At 41.5% G+C, this 16499-nt stretch overlaps 3 protein-coding genes across 7 annotated transcripts; all 3 read right to left on the reverse strand.

The window, feature by feature from the left end:
• Positions 1-220: 220 nt before the first annotated feature.
• Positions 221-4941, reverse strand: LOC148317148 (uncharacterized). 2 transcript variants are annotated; one of them, XM_088283900.1, is made up of 7 exons: positions 4667-4941; positions 4366-4568; positions 4189-4275; positions 4001-4099; positions 3686-3796; positions 3498-3621; positions 221-3274 (listed from the first exon to the last, which is right to left on the reverse strand). In XM_088283900.1, exons 1-7 carry the CDS (start codon positions 4674-4676, stop codon positions 1578-1580), a joined length of 2331 nt encoding a protein of 776 aa, XP_088140026.1. In that variant the 5' UTR covers positions 4677-4941; the 3' UTR covers positions 221-1577. The 2 variants fall into 2 exon arrangements, with proteins under 2 accessions (XP_088140026.1, XP_088140027.1); XM_088283901.1 differs by having other exon boundaries at positions 4650-4941.
• Positions 4942-5479: 538 nt separating this feature from the next.
• LOC148317149 (ER lumen protein-retaining receptor 2) lies at positions 5480-8865 on the reverse strand. Its single transcript, XM_088285257.1, has 5 exons — positions 8545-8865; positions 7911-8011; positions 7570-7728; positions 6804-7056; positions 5480-6566 (listed from the first exon to the last, which is right to left on the reverse strand). The coding sequence occupies exons 1-5, from the start codon at positions 8633-8635 to the stop codon at positions 6532-6534; spliced, it is 639 nt and encodes a 212-aa protein (XP_088141383.1). The 5' UTR covers positions 8636-8865; the 3' UTR covers positions 5480-6531.
• Positions 8866-12173: 3308 nt separating this feature from the next.
• mettl9 (methyltransferase 9, His-X-His N1-histidine) lies at positions 12174-15902 on the reverse strand. 4 transcript variants are annotated; one of them, XM_088284876.1, is made up of 6 exons: positions 15741-15899; positions 15371-15532; positions 14723-14913; positions 14433-14642; positions 13410-13594; positions 12174-13278 (listed from the first exon to the last, which is right to left on the reverse strand). In XM_088284876.1, the coding sequence occupies exons 2-6, from the start codon at positions 15467-15469 to the stop codon at positions 13049-13051; spliced, it is 915 nt and encodes a 304-aa protein (XP_088141002.1). In that variant the 5' UTR covers positions 15470-15532; positions 15741-15899; the 3' UTR covers positions 12174-13048. The 4 variants fall into 4 exon arrangements, with proteins under 4 accessions (XP_088141002.1, XP_088141003.1, XP_088141001.1 ...); XM_088284877.1 differs by having other exon boundaries at positions 15682-15899; XM_088284875.1 differs by having other exon boundaries at positions 15614-15899.
• Between the last annotated feature and the right edge of the window lie 597 nt (positions 15903-16499).

Raw genomic sequence — 16499 nt, forward strand, 5'->3', positions numbered from 1 at the left:
TTGCGTAACCACTATTTGTTTAGTTAAGTGTTTCTGTATAAACGGGTGGCCCAATAGAGCGTCTAGTTACCGATGCTACAAATACTATAAATTAAATACATAATTCTATGGATGTTGTAGCGTGTCACTAGCTTCGCTGAAATTACAAAAGTGAAAACACTGCCGACAAAACTTCAAGGCTACAAGATGTTAGTCAAAGAAGCTGCCTGAAGACAACATTTATTAATGAGCTCGTTTATTTCTTCACCAGTCATCTTTTTTGGACGATACCTCACTGGAAGTGTTTCAAATCCTGATAAAACTCACCTAGACGAGTAGTCAAGATCACAAGTCTTTTCTAAATTACATTATTTAAAGCATACAAGTGTTGTGAAATTGAAGAATACTCCAAGCGGAAAAATGGCTCCTGCAAAATGGAAATGAAACGAAAGAGAAGAACAATGTAGAATAAAGTGAACCAAATAGTGCGCTCAGAGAATGTGAGAATCACTGACGTCACCACATTTCCTCATTTCAGAGTAGTCAAATTTATTGTTTAGCCAGTCAACAAACATTGCATATATTTTTTTCAAAACATACCTATACTTTAAATTAAATTACAGACTGAATAACAATTTCCCCCAATCACATGCATTAATTAACTCAAAGGACAATTGAGCCACACTGCTTAGAAATATTGCCAGAGTAGGATTGTTATTCACTGTTAATTTGCGAGAATCCAAATATTCTCAAATCACGTTTCAAAGGCATCAGCAACTTTTAATTCAAAAACGTTACTTGTTGCGCCAAGTAGAGATGTACTTGTAGACCTTTTTGTGAGTAGGTACTTTCAGATTCCCGTTTGCAAGGGTTGTTGGGTCTGAACCCAAACCGAAGAGAAATAATGGGGGGGGGATCACATGTAGAAGAAGATAACAGAGACAAGAAAGCTCGGACAAATCATCTGGACCAGGGGTCACGGGCACCAAAAGGACCACACGCGTGGCCTGCCTGCCTCTTCTAAAAAGAGCTCACCAGAGACGTGATTTTTTTCTTTTCTAAGAATGTCTAGAAGTGATCTTTTGAAAATGTGACCACGAGCAAAGGGAAGGTGGGAAGTAAGATGAAACTGACACATTTTTTTATCCCGCAAATACTGAAGCAAAATTGTCGCGATATAGCTCTGCTTTTTTTCCTCATCATCAAACGCTTATGTTGATTCATGAAGACAAATTTCAGTCAAAGACCTTTACGACCATGGCCGAAGTGTCATTAGCTTCTTAGGAGTCATGAATTAGCATTTAAACCACTCCCAAAAAATAAATAAACAATCCAAGTGGCACACGTTATTTTGCCCAAGTTGCTTCAAGAAACAAACCATGGTACAGGAGGCCGACTCACAACATAAGCGAAGTCTTGAACGGCACAAAAATGAACAGTTTGCGTATACGCCATAGTTTCTGTCCCCCATGCAAATATTTACTGTAATTACAAATTTACAATTGTGTTAGCGGAGGCTTGTGACAGACTTTGACACGTCTCAACCCATGTTCAAATTTGAGTCCGTAAAACCCCAGAACTCGTAAAATGGAGGAGTCCTAACTTAAAACTAAATGCACAAGCTTCTTGTGTCTATTCAAGGTGTGGCGCTTTGAGAAACCCTTGATGCAAATGTCGCATACAAACGGCTTCTTGCCCGAATGGAGCTTAACATGCTCATTCAGAATACCAATTGTGATGAAGCCCTTTCTGCAAATATCGCACTTGAACGGTCGTTCGGTCGAGTGGTGCATGAGAAAGTGCTTCTTGCGCTCGGTAGTCGTCAAGAAAGACTTGTTACAATCTGGAGCGTTGCATTTTAAAGGTCTCTCCCCCGTGTGGATCAACTTATGCCTGGCGATGGATGACACGGAGAATGACTTGCCGCAGTACGGGCACAGACGACGGCGGATCACTTCGTTGAGGTGTTTCCGCTTCTGGTGCTGTATTAGAGCGCCTTTCTCTTTAAAAGATGTCTGACACTCAGCGCAGAAGTATTTCTTTTCGTCTTTCTGCTCGCTGTGGATGACCCGATGGTGCCGTAGCAGATTGGGCTTCTGGGAGAAAGTTTTGCCGCACACCCCGCAGAGGTACGGCTTCTCCTTTGTGTGGACCCTTTGATGCGAAACGAGATCGTAATCGCTTCGGAATCCCATGGTACAAATATTGCACTTTAACGGCAGATGACCGGTGTTCCTCCATTCGTGTCTGATTAAATACTCAAGCCTGGAGAATGTTTTGGAGCAGCAAACACATTTGAAGGGTCTGCTAATCTTGTGAGAGTGTTCATAATGTCTGCGCAAAGGCTTAAAAAGGGTGAAGGTCTCCTCACAGCGAGTACACTGAAACTCAGTGTGGGAGGCTTTATGCCTCTCTAATGTCGTCGCATCTTTTAAGACTTTCCTGCACACGCCGCAGTAGAGTTTGTCGTGGGTCTGTTTGTGGGCTTCCAGTGACCGGCTGTACTTGAAGACCTCTTCGCAGCAGTCGCATTTATAAAACTCCTGGTCGGGCCCAGGATTTATCCGCTGCTGGGCGTGAGCGTAGCATTTTTTGATCAAATGAGTCTTCAGAGATGAGAAGAGTTTAAACCTGCTGTTGCATTGTGGGCAGGCATACTGACCATCTGGGAAGTGGGTTCGCATGTGAGTTTTCAGGTTGGTGCTCACTTGCTCATTGCAGATGAAGCACTTGACTTGATGAGACTTTTTGCTGAGAACACCGCTTTGGCTTCTGAGATGCTTTGTGTTGGCAGCGACTGATATTTTCTCTTCATGAGTGAGATTTGGAGATGATCTGACAGAGGTTACATCAGACACATCCTCATCAGAGTAGCCGGACCAAGAACTTGCACTACTGAGAGAGTCCTCATCTGAATAGAAAGACCAAGATGATTCTCCGCTTCCATTATCCTCACTGTCAGTGTAGTCGGGAGCTCTCCCAATAGATGCTTCAATTTGACTGGAAAGAGATTTCATAACTGGGAGATCCTTTTTACCACCAGACAGACACGCAGGTCCAGCTTGCAAAGAACCGTCAAGTGTTTTCCCTTGAACACAGCCATCCGTTTTAACGTGACTTTCTACATTTTCTTCGTTAACTGTCATTTCTTCAGAACCACCTTCTACCATGCTACGAGTTTCCAATTCTGCTTTTCGCGGAGAACAAGTGCGTGCAGGGGTCTCCTGCAAGAAATTATCTTTTACCGCAGCACACTTGAGAGCAGACACGATGTAGGAGTCATCCAAGTAAGTATCTGTAAAGAGACAAAAAGTTCAAATGTTGATGTTTAATTAATTATTCAATTAGTAGGTCAGCAACCAATAAGTATATTAAACCTAAAATGCTAATTATAGCACTTTACAAAGACAATAAACCATTATCTGGTAACCTAAATTTGAAAATACACACCACGTGCCTCGGTCGATGGTAGAAGCCATTTTCCAATGACAAAATCAAATCAAGTAACTGAGACTTGCCATTGTGTCCAAGTAGGCTGTAGTCCTTGTGACAATGAAGCAGAGTTCTGAGCGCATCACAGCTACGCATGGTCTTCAAGCAGTCGCCCAGGACAGAGGACACCTCACCACATGAGGAGGCAACCTATGTGAAAATTTGTGGATATGAATAATGTCCTGGTAATGTGTTTATATTTGCTTGTAGCTACCTGTTTGAAGGTCTGCACAGGAAGAAATGCCTCAAGTCTGGAAAGAAAGACCTCCATTAGGGACTTAAGAGCCTTGTCGTACGATGAGCCAAACTCCTTTGGGAAAATCTCCTAAAAGGAAACGTGCTCTGTCACAATAAAATGTATACCAGTTGCGATAAAAAGTAGTGAATCCATTGGAATTCATATGATTTCCGCTTAAATTGGTCATTAAATGTGATGTTCATTGCAATAGACTGTCATTTAAAAGTAATAATAATATTTTTAATGGCATTAGTTTAAGACGTAAAAGTATGACTCGTGTGTATCACTTACAGTAAAAAAGTGTTCCCTCTCAGCAGGGTGGCTCAGCAAGTGTTTCACAAAATCCACAAAACTTGAACATGGGTTAACATGGTCATTTACAGCACAGGTCTGCAAATAATTGTGAAATCTCATGAGCAGCAGAAATAGCTTCATTATTTGTATATGATCTTGAAAAGATGTTACGTGCATATGAATACCTTGACAAGGATGTTCATCCTTTCCAGCTGTTGCTCTACCTCGCTGAAATGAGCCATGCCTTCCGAATGACATAAATCGAGGATGAGCTAAAGTGGGATTATATGAAAGTAATGTTACATTTTTACTACAGCCACTGCAGTGAGCCCTTGCATTCTAATCTGGAGTGACCACCTAACCTGTGCTCTGAGCCCAAGGATGAGTTGGGACCGCTGACAGCTGGTGAGCAGCTCTGGCACGACATCTGTAACCATGAAAACAAAATCCTCCAGCATCCCATAATCAACCACAACTCGTTGCTCGACGATCTGCCAGATTGCAGCAGTGACGAGTTTAACTGGTGACACCAGGAGGCGCAAAGCAGACACTGGAAGTTGCACACCTATAAGAAATGAGGTTCATTTTCCAATTGCATCAGATGACCATACAGCCAACGCGTATATAAAGTTACTCAAGTGCACACCTTTAAAACGAATGTACCTGTATTCATGTTTATTTCCCTTCGAGTCCAGAGTGAAGGCGACCAGTTTTCCAACTCCGCACGTCAGTTTAAATTTGTCTTTAATATTTCATAAATACATAATGTCATTATCTCGTAATTAAAGTTACCTAGTAAACTTGTATTTATGTGCTGTCAATACTCATATTTTCTATAGTAATGTTAGTATATCGTGGAAGGCCTATATTGTAACAATAAATGCCCAAAAGTGAAACTACAGCGCCCCATCTAAGGTAGACGCTCCAGCTAGCTTTGTCCGTTGATATTTTGTGTCCGACTGTCATTCTCACAGTTTACGCATGGGGTTCCGCTTCTCACAAACCAATTTCCATATATTTCACGGACAAACTCTAAAATTGCTTGCTAATATAATTATGTTCTTACTGGGTGACAGAATGTCGTGGGATTGTTTTTTAAATTAATTCTCATTTGATTTGGAGGTTGTCGGAAGAGGAAATGACTATTGGGGAAAATGTCATAAGAATGTCCAAACAGTATTTAACATACTGAAACTTTGCTTTAATATAATTGTGTTAATAATACCACCCATACATAAACGCTAATTTGCAAAACAGAAACCCCTCGCTTAATCTAAATTGAAAACTGAATTGCAGTCCCATTTTGTTTCCTTGTCACTTTTGAAAAACTCAATTTTTTTAAATTCCAATACATTAACACAATGAAATGGCTTATAACAAAAAAAAACCTTATTGGACAATGTGCATTGTGTAAAAATAATTGCATCGTCTAATACTGCACATTTCTCTTTGTAATAGTAACCACTAAAAGGCGAGTGATTTCATCATCTTTATTTGTGGTGGCATTGGCAACGTGAAAAAAGGTGATTGTTTTGAATTTCCTGCGTTAATTACAGAGGAATCGGTAACAGAGCAAAGGAGTGCTCTAACAGTTACAATTAACGTATACACAACAGTGTGACAATTCTGACTTGTTAGAAAAAAGATGAACAAATATCTGCTCCCACCAGAAATATTCAAAACCTGCATTACTGTTGTTTCCCAAACAGTTAATGAGCACGGATGTGCGCACACACAACTACTGTGAATTTGATGTTTGGAGAAAGGCATTTCGTTTTAGAAGTGCTAGCCATGATTTGTAACATTGTTCAATATATTTATTAAGCAATCTATTCAACACGGTTTAATAACCGATACCGATCAACTGTGAAATTACTTCAGCAATAGTGTACTCCAAAATTCCAATCATGCATTTTTTACACTAAATTTCATTACTGTAAATATAAAAAACGCATCATATTAAATAATAAAAAAAAAAACAATGGCTATATACCGCTAAAACAGAAGAATACAATTTGATTTTCCTCACCAAGTTTGGAGGATGCAATGTCATCCTTTCAAAATATAAGTGACAGAAAAGCAATGTGCATTTATTTAGAACATCCCACACAGTGAATAATATCCCACTATAACTGTTTCAATATTATACAAGGCCAAATGAAATTCGAAGTGCAACAAAATATCAACCAGATCTTCAGAGAACATTTTTTTGTATAAAATATTTCCCGCTTTGTTGTCCTTTTATACAAAGCAATTTAAAAAAAAAAAAAAAGTATATGCAAGATACGTCAAACAGACACTCAGTAAGCCTAGAACTAGCTTCTGCAGATATTCTGATGCTGGGTCAGTAGACAATGCAGACAGCCACTCCTACTTGCTCTGTCTCAGGCATTTAATCTGGCAGGATGGGGACGAGGGAGTGGTGGTGGTGGTGGTGGAGGGGGAGAGGGGGTTCGAGGTGTCCACTGCGTCTCCTCCTCCCGGCCAGTCTCCCTCTTGCAGTCTACCAATATGCTCCTTTTTGGCACTTAAGCAGGCAAACTCAGCTTCTTTCCTTTGAGCACTACAATGCAATGAGAGAAAATGTATGACAAATTAGAGAAGAGCCACACATCTTAGTTCTCCAAGTTCCATGATCATCAATATTATAATACAGTCGCAAAGTAGGCCAATGTGTTCATCAAAAAGGAGAGATTCGATTCTTAAAACATATTGTCAGCCGCTGCTACAAAAATACTTATATGATATGCTATCAGTGCATCATATCGACGGACAGAAGTGAGAAGGCAGGATGACTTACCTTTCGTGACATATAAGTAGAAGAAGTCGCAGTAAAGAATGGTTTGCACCACCCCCGCAACAATGGCGATCATGTCGAAGAAACCCTCAAAGTAGAACCTCCATATCCAGTTGATGAGGTACAAGGATCTGTAGAGTCCCAAGAAGAACAAGTAGTGGGTGGTGATGGTCTCAGCCTCACCCGTCTTGCTGATCATGAAGAGCTGAGGCAGGATGGCCACTGACTCCAAGTAAATGGAGAAAGTCCACAGGATCTGGAGCAGAGCAGAGGAAACAACACCGTGTTGATGACATGAGAATACACAAAGGTTAGTTACTTGTTTGCAGGTTTAATGTTGAGTTTTAGGTTTTTATTTACAGTGGTGGATGGACTTGCTTTTGGTCTTGGGTTGTAGAAAATAAGGTAATATGGTGCTAGGTGCGCTGTGACACAAGTCATTTTAAATGTAAGAATTTCAAAAGAATGTATTATTTATTATTAATTTAATTTTAAAGAAAGAGATTTTTTGATAAAGTAAATGCTCCTATTTTTTCCTGTGAAACATTGTTAAAACTTACAGGTTTTAAGTAACATTTAACAGTTCTGTCAAATAATATAAAGGAGTAAACCACTACACAAAATGAAGTATAACAAGGTAAGAAAAGTCACTCTCTTGATGGCTGAGTGACATTTTTTTTTGCCGACAGTATGCCACATTGAAGGGGAAAAACATTTTTCAGAACTTTCTAATCAAGGGTGCCGTATGCAAACATGCAGAATGTCTGACCTCCAGCGGGGAGAAGTCATGATTAACGAGAAATGCGAGGCCGCAGATAGGAACCACGAGAAACTCCACTCGGAACGTATCATGGTTTCCATCGTACGTGGCTTTGAACTTCATGTAGATCAGGTACACGGTGGCGTATGCACATCCAATGTAGATTATCTGAAAGGCAAAACGGGAAACAGTCACTTTTTGCACCGTGTCCAACCAAGCATAGACATTATTCCCATCTATGTCTGGTCAAGAAATGTGCATCAATTTTGGGTGAACTCAAAACTGTATTGTTGAAAAGCTTGCAGGAAAACAGCAAGTACATATACATTATAATGAGCAACTCGTCCCACCTTCATGGTTGTGTTGTAGAGGGAGATGAAGGATGTGAGCAGGTCCAAGTAGCGAGTGGTGAAGACCAATGCGAAGAGGACCTGACTCTTTCCGGAAATTCCTGAGAAAGTACATAACAAAAATCCGTTGCATAAACGGACCCGAATGAATCTTTAATATCGGCGATGACGTTAGCGTGCTTTTCGTCGACTCTAACAACTTGCAAGACTCAAGGGTGCCGTTTGATGCCACGTCAGCCAGTGAGCAGACAACCTAAAAGTGATCGAATTCTCTTGCCAAAAAGCAATTGTGATGGATTTTCCGATATCAACTTGACCTTTAACCTTGTAACTCTTCAGTGAGGAGACCGCTGAGCAGCGAGCATCTATTAACCAAACGCCGACCTGCTTTTTGTTTGATCGCACTCGAAATTAAGCTGTCATTAAATTTGCAGCAATTGTGCTGTCAAACGTGTCTATTAAAAAATTAAACGACAGGACACACCTGTGAAAAGCCACATTAGCAGGTTAGCTAAAACTAACAGACAAGCGTGATTAACTACAGATACGCTCATGATCGAAGAACGCAACTTCACATGTTAGGTGCACGATATTAAATGCTAAAGGTTGCTCGCGAAGATAAGTGGCGACTTACCGGCACAAGACCGGCTTTTCCATATTTTTAGCAGCAAGATGATGATGGCTGCGAGGTGGGACAGATCGCCGGTTAGCCTGAAGATATTCATGTTTCAGAGCGCTCCAGCAGACGCGAGGGGGATGCAGACTCCGCAATGATCCCAAATAGTTTCTGAAAACAAAAATAAAATGTGTGCCCTTGTTTGAGTAAAAATTAATGTGCCCACAAGGATAAAGTGATTGTAGCTCGCTAAGATTGAGGGAAAATGGCGAGTAATGCGCGACGTGGCTCTCAGACGTGACCAAGACAATAGCCAATAGGATATCGCATCCGCTTCCGGGTTTGACCAATCAGAAAAAGAGTTTACTTATTTATCATAATTTATACACAAGAATGTTGCGTTTAATTCCGGCGACACTCGGAATTTCTTAATACGGCGTGGACATGTAACAAAGCCCAAAAGCCACGCTTTAATTCGTATTACATTATTCGCGCCAACTTGTTTTGTTCTCAAACGGCTATTCTTGTATGGCGGCACTGCTGCGACTCGAATGAAAAGCTATTGAGTATGCCGAACACAGTGCAAAAATAGTTTCAACAATATGGACCACGACACAGCTCGGTTGCAAAATGCAATGATATTCTTTATTTCGGAACTCATTTAATTACAATACAAATGTCACGTGTCATGATTCAATACAGCATTAAGCAATACGTATATTGCATACAGTATCCCAAAAGAGACTACAACCCCTCCCTGGAAATTACACCTTGCTATAATGTAGCCAAAGTACAGCTAATATAAGTAAATTTACATTCCATGCAAATAACTGAACACACAGCCACATATAAACCAACAAAAGCGACTACACCCCGAAGTGAAATAACCAAAAGGGTCAATGACTTGTTGGTTCAATCCTCCTCTATGATAACAGAGCTGCTGGATGTTGATGTTGGGTTCCCTGCCATAGACACACATTTGTATGCCTCACCACACACACTTGACCCCATCTGAACGAAATAAGTATATTTTGGGCTCATCAGACCACAGAATATCATTCCAGTAATGAGCATTTTTAGTCTGCTTGTCTTCAGAAAACAGTTTGCAAGTTTCTTTAGAAGAGGGCTTCTGTCTGGTATGACAGCCATATACACTAATTTAAAGTGTTGTGCAATGATGTGTTGAGCTCCACTTTCGAACCTCTGCAGCGATCCATTTAGACATCAGTTTTACAAAGACAACTTCTGGTTGGTCAGTGAACTGAATGATCAACCATGACAAGACCTGGTCACATGACACAAGTGAGGAAAAATTGTTCTAATTTTCACTTTTGTTGCCAATGGTCAAGACATTAATGTATGCGTATAAAGTTTTTAGGGAGGGAACTGTAAATTTAGACCGTTTCACAAGCTTCACAGCTGCTCACTAACTACATTATAACAAACTAATTTCCGTCAGGGTTCTCCTATAGAAAGATAAAATATTTACAAAAATATGAGGGACGTACTCAATTCAATGTCAATTTTCTGTATACCGTATGTATAAGCCCAGTACAGGGTGGCTCGTGCTGACCTGAGCAAAGGCATCAAGCTAGCCAAGGCAACCTACAAGGGGAGGCTGGAGGCCCACCTTGCCAGTAACAGGCCACGGGAGGTGTGGCAGGGTCTACGGAGCATCACCAACTTCCGTGGCAGCAGCACGACCTCTGTAGACCCGAGTGCATCGCTGGCAGAGGAGCTTAACTGCTTCTTCGCTCGCTTTGACTCGCCCCAACCGTCACACCCCCGCACTTCAAGCTCCAACTCCCCCCCACTCATCGTAGAGGAACACGATGTGAGGCGCGCGCTCCTGGCGGTCAACCCCAGGAAAGCTACTGGACCCGACGGAATACCAGGCAAGGTCCTCAGAGCATGTGCCCACCAACTGTCACATGTTTTCTGCAGGATCTTCAACCGCTCCCTGGCTCAGGCAGTCATCCCCTCCTGCTTGAAAACTTCCACCATTATTCCTGTCCCCAAAAAGTCACCAGCCGTCCACCTGAATGACTACCGTCCTGTTGCTCTCACACCAGTCATTATGAAGTGCTTCGAGAGGCTGGTTCTCCAGCACATCAGGGACTGCCTTCCTCCCACTCTGGACCCCTACCAGTTTGCATACCGGGCTAACAGATCCACTGAGGACGCCATCGACACTGCTCTGCATGTTGTGCTGGGCCACCTGGAACGACAGCAGAGCTATGCAAGGATGCTCTTTGTGGACTACAGCTCGGCATTCAACACGATCATCCCAGACATCCTCGTCGCCAAACTGGACACTCTCGGCCTCCCTGCCCTCACACGCATCTGGATTAAGGACTTTCTGACCAACAGACCCCAGACTGTGTTGCTCGGCCCCTACACGTCCTCCACCCTCATGCTGAGCACCGGTTCCCCCCAAGGATGCGTGCTGAGCCCTCTCCTGTACGCCCTCTACACCTACGACTGCAGCCCGGCCCACGGCAACAACACCATCGTCAAGTTTGCTGACGACACGACAGTGGTCGGTCTGATCTCGGAAGGTGACGAGACAGCCTACAGAGAGGAGGTAAAGAGACTGACAACTTGGTGCAAGGACAACAGACTGCACCTTAACTCTGCTAAAACAAAGGAGATTGTCGTCGACTTCAGGAGGAACAAGACGCTGCCGCCCCCCCTCTGCATCGAAGGCGTGTGTGTGGAGAGGGTCCACACGTTCAAGTTCCTGGGAGTACAGATCTCCGATGACCTTTCTTGGAGTCACAACACCACAGCAGTGGTAAAGAAGGTCCGCCAACGTCTGCACTTCCTGAGAGTCCTCAGGAAATTCAACCTGGACAGGAAGCTGCTGCTGGCCTTCTACCACTCGTCCATCGAGAGCCTGCTGACGTACTGTGTCTCCACCTGGTACAGCGGCTGCACTGAGGCGGACAGAGTGAGGCTCCAGAGGACAGTCAAAACAGCGCAAAGGATTATTGGCTGCCCTCTCCCCCCACTGTCGGACATCTACACCGCCCGGTGCCTCAGAAGGGCTCTCAACATCGTCAATGACAATACCCACCCAAACTCACACCTGTTCGACCTGTTGCCCTCTGGCAGGCGCTACAGATGCATCAAATCAAGGACCAATAGACTGAGAAACAGTTTCTTTCCGAGAGCCATCTCCATACTGAACTCTCACACACACACGAGACCACCCTAACCTCGCAAAACAGCATTGTGATGTGTTTCTATATGCCCTATTCAGTACTGAATTCCATTGCACTGTCTTCTTTATTTATCTAATTTATATATTTGTCTGTATTATTGTTGTATTGCACTGGAGAGGGGAGCCCTCTAATCTCGTTGCACACTTGAGTACAATGACAATAAAGGGATTTCTATTCTATTTCTATTCTATTCTATATATAAAACAATGATGGGGACATTGTGTTCCCATGTGGTAGGTAGCACCACTTCCTTGCCAGCGAAAAATAAAATAAAAGTTAATTAAATTGACATAACATTTCATAAAATCAGAAAAAAACTTGCTTGAGTTACCTACCAAACTTTGTTCAAGTTGGCATTAAACACAACACCATCCCAATGTCACGTTCAAATTGAACACGCGAAAACAAATGACTAAATACACTATGTATTTTTAAAATCAAAGCATACACCAGCCACCCTTATCACAGTCTCACCTCAGGCCGAGCCCAATCACACATGCCTTCAAAACAGTACTTCACAAAAGTCACCTTGCTGCATCATCTTCCCCAAATTCTTTTTCAAAAGGTCTCACATGGTTAAGTGATGCAACAAATAAAGGAATGAGCGGACTAACCTTGATATATTAGCTTGATTGCTCATAGGCTTCCTTCTCCAATGAAACATTACAGCAATTGATTTGAACTAAACAGGCCTACTCAAATGTATGTAATTAACTATTTTCACAAAGACGCAGAATATTACGACACTCAAGGGCATCGATTTGTGAAAAAAAATATTCAATTTCCACCCGACAGTGGCAAAACAGAGCCGGTGTCTTTGAATCTGTACAAAATGAGTCAGCACAGATTTAAATGTGTTTTTTTTTTTTTTTAAAAACAAGTTTTAGTAAAAAAAAAAAAAAATGTAGATATATTTTAAATTAAATATCGAGAAAGTCAATCAGTCATTTAAATCATGAAAATAAATGAGCATTTGGATATGATTTTTCACATTGACATAGAAAGAGAAACAATATTCTGAACATTTGTCACAATAACATAATTCAGTACAGTGTAGCAAAGTGTAGCTCTTACCATCACTACCGTTTATCCTCTTTGGGGTGCGGAAATAAAAAGACCTGTTTCAAAATGACGAGGTATCACAGTCACGCAAAATGTTTGGTCATCATAAAACCTGCACTTGCAACCTTTTTTTTTTTTGTTTGTTTGATAAAAAACATCTTTGATTGACTTTAAACCCATCTTTTTCAGAGTTCCTTTTGGCAAAATGGGCAAACGCTCACACCAAGCGCCGTTGTTCATTGACTGAACTCTTCAGTCACGTTTGACGCCTTCAGAACAAAAACTGCATCATCGAGAACGTAGTAATCGTTGTACATGTCCCCTTCACAGAGGTATGGCAAGCGGGTCACAGTCTCTACCTCAAATCCGGACTTTTGGAAGACGTCATGTGACAGATTCGTAACTTGCTCCTCCCATGTCTTCCCTTGGATTTTTAAGTGTTCTTGGGGACGCTGCCATCTCCCACCTATCAAGATAAATACATTGTCCTTAAACATTAAACAATTCCGTAGAAGGTGCAAAAAAAAATCTTACTCTGTATAATGGCTACATTTCCGACAAAATGTACTAATGTAATCTGCGCTGTCTTTAACTGACCAATTTCAATGTAGGGCTGGAAAGGAAGTACAGCAGCCAGAATGAGGCGACCAGTGTGGGGAACGAGCGATCGCCTGATGTCCCACAGGAGATGGAGAGGATCCTCGCAGCGGTCCAGCAGGTTGAGACAACTGATGACATCATACTGCAGGCCACTCCGCTGCCACTCGTCGATACCCATCAATCTGTGGATAAAGGGCAAAGAGAGGCAGGTGTTATTTTCTAATTGGTTTCTATTAGCAGCTTTGGCTCATGTTTTGATCATTAGCAGCACTAAATAAATACCATTTGTAAAAGAAGGTATAGTGAGGTGAAAACCAGTTTTTGAGGTTTGGTACAGTCTGCTTGTGACTTTTGTGCATTCTGTGGATACGTATACCAAACAAAAATAAAAATAAAATTAAAAAAAAAAAAATCATGCAAAGGTTGTATTGTGGCAACTAGATATATCTGGAAAAGTCAATTATTGAAAAATGTATAATGCAGTATTATAAAAACTAATTTTACAAATAACATTGTCATTGTGTCCTTACATACATTTATAAAAATGTAACTTATTTCCCTAAGTTTTTAAGATATTTATTGTTTTTATTTATAATTATTATAATTATGCAGACCTGATGTGCAAGAGAAAAAAATGAGGGCAGCTTCAAAATCAGTGCAAAAAAAGGATCTAATAAAAGTTGACTAACATTTGTGATTAAAACATTTTGAATTTAGTCATACTTTGTTTGTGTGCAATTGATTGCTTTCTCAAAGTTTGGAGGAAAAAAAACACTCCACAGAAGATGGTGAGCATTACTGACACCTATCGGAAGAATTACTTACTTTTTTTTTTTTCCCCAAAGATGTGGTTAAAAATGTTTCATAGATTTTCAAGTAATTAACATCACCTAAAATTGTTTACACGGCGGTACCATAAAGTTTTTCAAGATACTATTCACTTGGCCAATTTAATAAAGTAGCGAGAAGCGAATCGGTGGAGGACCACTGAATAAAAAGAAGAAACCTCCAAATCCTTACTTGAAATTCCTCCTTTGCAGATGCCATTTCATCGGCGGTGAGACCTCCGTAGCATAAATCTCTCTGAAATGGCCTCTCATAATTTCCGTGACAGCACCGTCGCCAGCTCCAAGGTCCAGAAGTTTCTCTGCCTTCCAGTCTGGCCCGACTTTGAGAAGTTTTTGGAATTGCTCCACAGAAAACACAAACATGGACCCACGACCCAGAAATCTATGCAGGAGGGTACACATGCAGAAAAGTTTGTTACATCTGAAAATGTAAACAGTTGTATTGAGTACTCATGGGCTCACCCATTGATGGAGGTACGTGACACCAGGGGGGTAAGAACACTTGAAACAAAGGAGTGATAGAGTTGTGTGAACAACCAGTTTGACTTTTCAATGCTTTGCTTGAGGAAAGCCTTGGTGCCTGAATCCAGATGACTCTGAACAAAGAGAGGCCTTAGAGACTCCCCAAGCATATCGGGGCAGCATTTGTACCACTGTAACAAAAGAAACAATGATTCAGTACGTTACATGATAGAATTGGGCTGGAGGCAGTGGCCGGATTTAACAGACAACCTCAGAATTTTAAGGCGGATTAACAAAACATCTTGTCCACAATGCCACTAATAATAAGTTGCAGAGCTGGGCAGTCCGTCCCACCCTCCGGATGCCCATTTTTGGGGCAGGGGTGACAAATTTAGAAAAGGGTTCAATTAATAACAACGGCCGGAGGTGGTTTTTAGTAGACAAATTGAATTAATTTTATGAATAAGGCCGGAGGATCGAGGCCGGAAGGGTAGCGAGGGCGGGGGACTGACCGGCAAAAACGGGTCAAGTGCCCAGCTCTGATAGAAAACATTTTAACACCCAACACAATGAAGTACGTCGGTGTCTCAAGATTGCCTTTCTGCGCCACGCAATGATCCTCATAGCAATGATGAGAATAATTCCTACCTCCTGTGGCTCCATCGCTGTTCCTTCCCCTTCGCTCACCACATTCACTAAAAGTGACCGTGCCAGTGGACCTCGCGCATACTTAGCAGTCCATATCATCCTGATGGAATGCAGAAAGACGACGTAACCCAGCACCCACGCCACAAAAATCAATGTCCTCAGCTGTAGATGACACATAATGGACAACAACTGTGAGCAATCGGACACTCGAGCATAGACACCTTCAGCAAGAAGCGAACTCACTCGACCGGAGAGAGGAGCGAGATGTTGAAATTGAAGAGAAAAGGATTAACAGGTAAAAAGGCGCTAACCAATCGAATATCGGTACGTCAGGAATTAATTCGTTTCCAAAACAAGCAAGTACACAAACCCAGGGGTGTGGTGGATTTAAGAAAAAAGCCGGCTACTATTGATCCACCAGCTTTGCCGGGTGGTGAACGGACTGAGGTCCCTGCCCAGAAGGAAAACAAATATTTCCGCGTGTGGAGACTTCCGGTGTAACCGCTAAATATGTCCGGTTTCGATGGCTCGACCCTGCCGTGGACTTCCAACTATAGAAGAAAAGAAAAAATAAATTACAACGTGCACATACCCCCACAAATAAATACGCACACCAAATTATTTTTTAATTTCATAAAAAAATATTTTAATTACTAACTTGCATCTACGAAGAAAAACAATTACTTCACACACCTTTGCCTGCTTAATGCTAAATTGTTGAGAGATCAGAACTCAACTGTCCCTGAATAAAAACTAAAAAAACAAACAAACAAAAAAAACAGCTCATCTAGCATTTAAAAAAATATATATTTTTTGTAATGCAAATCATTCCTGTAGCGGAGATCATTAAATTCCCTTCACTGAAGCCGGATGTGGAATATCTTGCTTCACTGAATCTTTTCCATCATGGTTAATACTCCACAGTTCATGTTTCTGCCAATTTATAGTCCCTCCAATGCCAAGTGCCTTTTTGCGTGCTGCTCTGAAAAGATGCTTCAGTATAAAACTCAATATTCAAGTGTGAAACCCCATTTTACCATGTTTCATTACTTGGTTTAACACACTAATTTTAGGGATATTTCACATATTATAACATAGTTCCAGAAAAATCACAGTTGGGCGTGAAATA

The sequence above is a fragment of the Idiotropiscis lumnitzeri genome, chromosome 20 (assembly GCF_059441095.1).
Source record: "Idiotropiscis lumnitzeri isolate Australia: NSW breed Sydney's pygmy pipehorse chromosome 20, RoL_Ilum_1.0, whole genome shotgun sequence".
Taxonomy (NCBI): Eukaryota; Metazoa; Chordata; class Actinopteri; order Syngnathiformes; family Syngnathidae; genus Idiotropiscis; species Idiotropiscis lumnitzeri.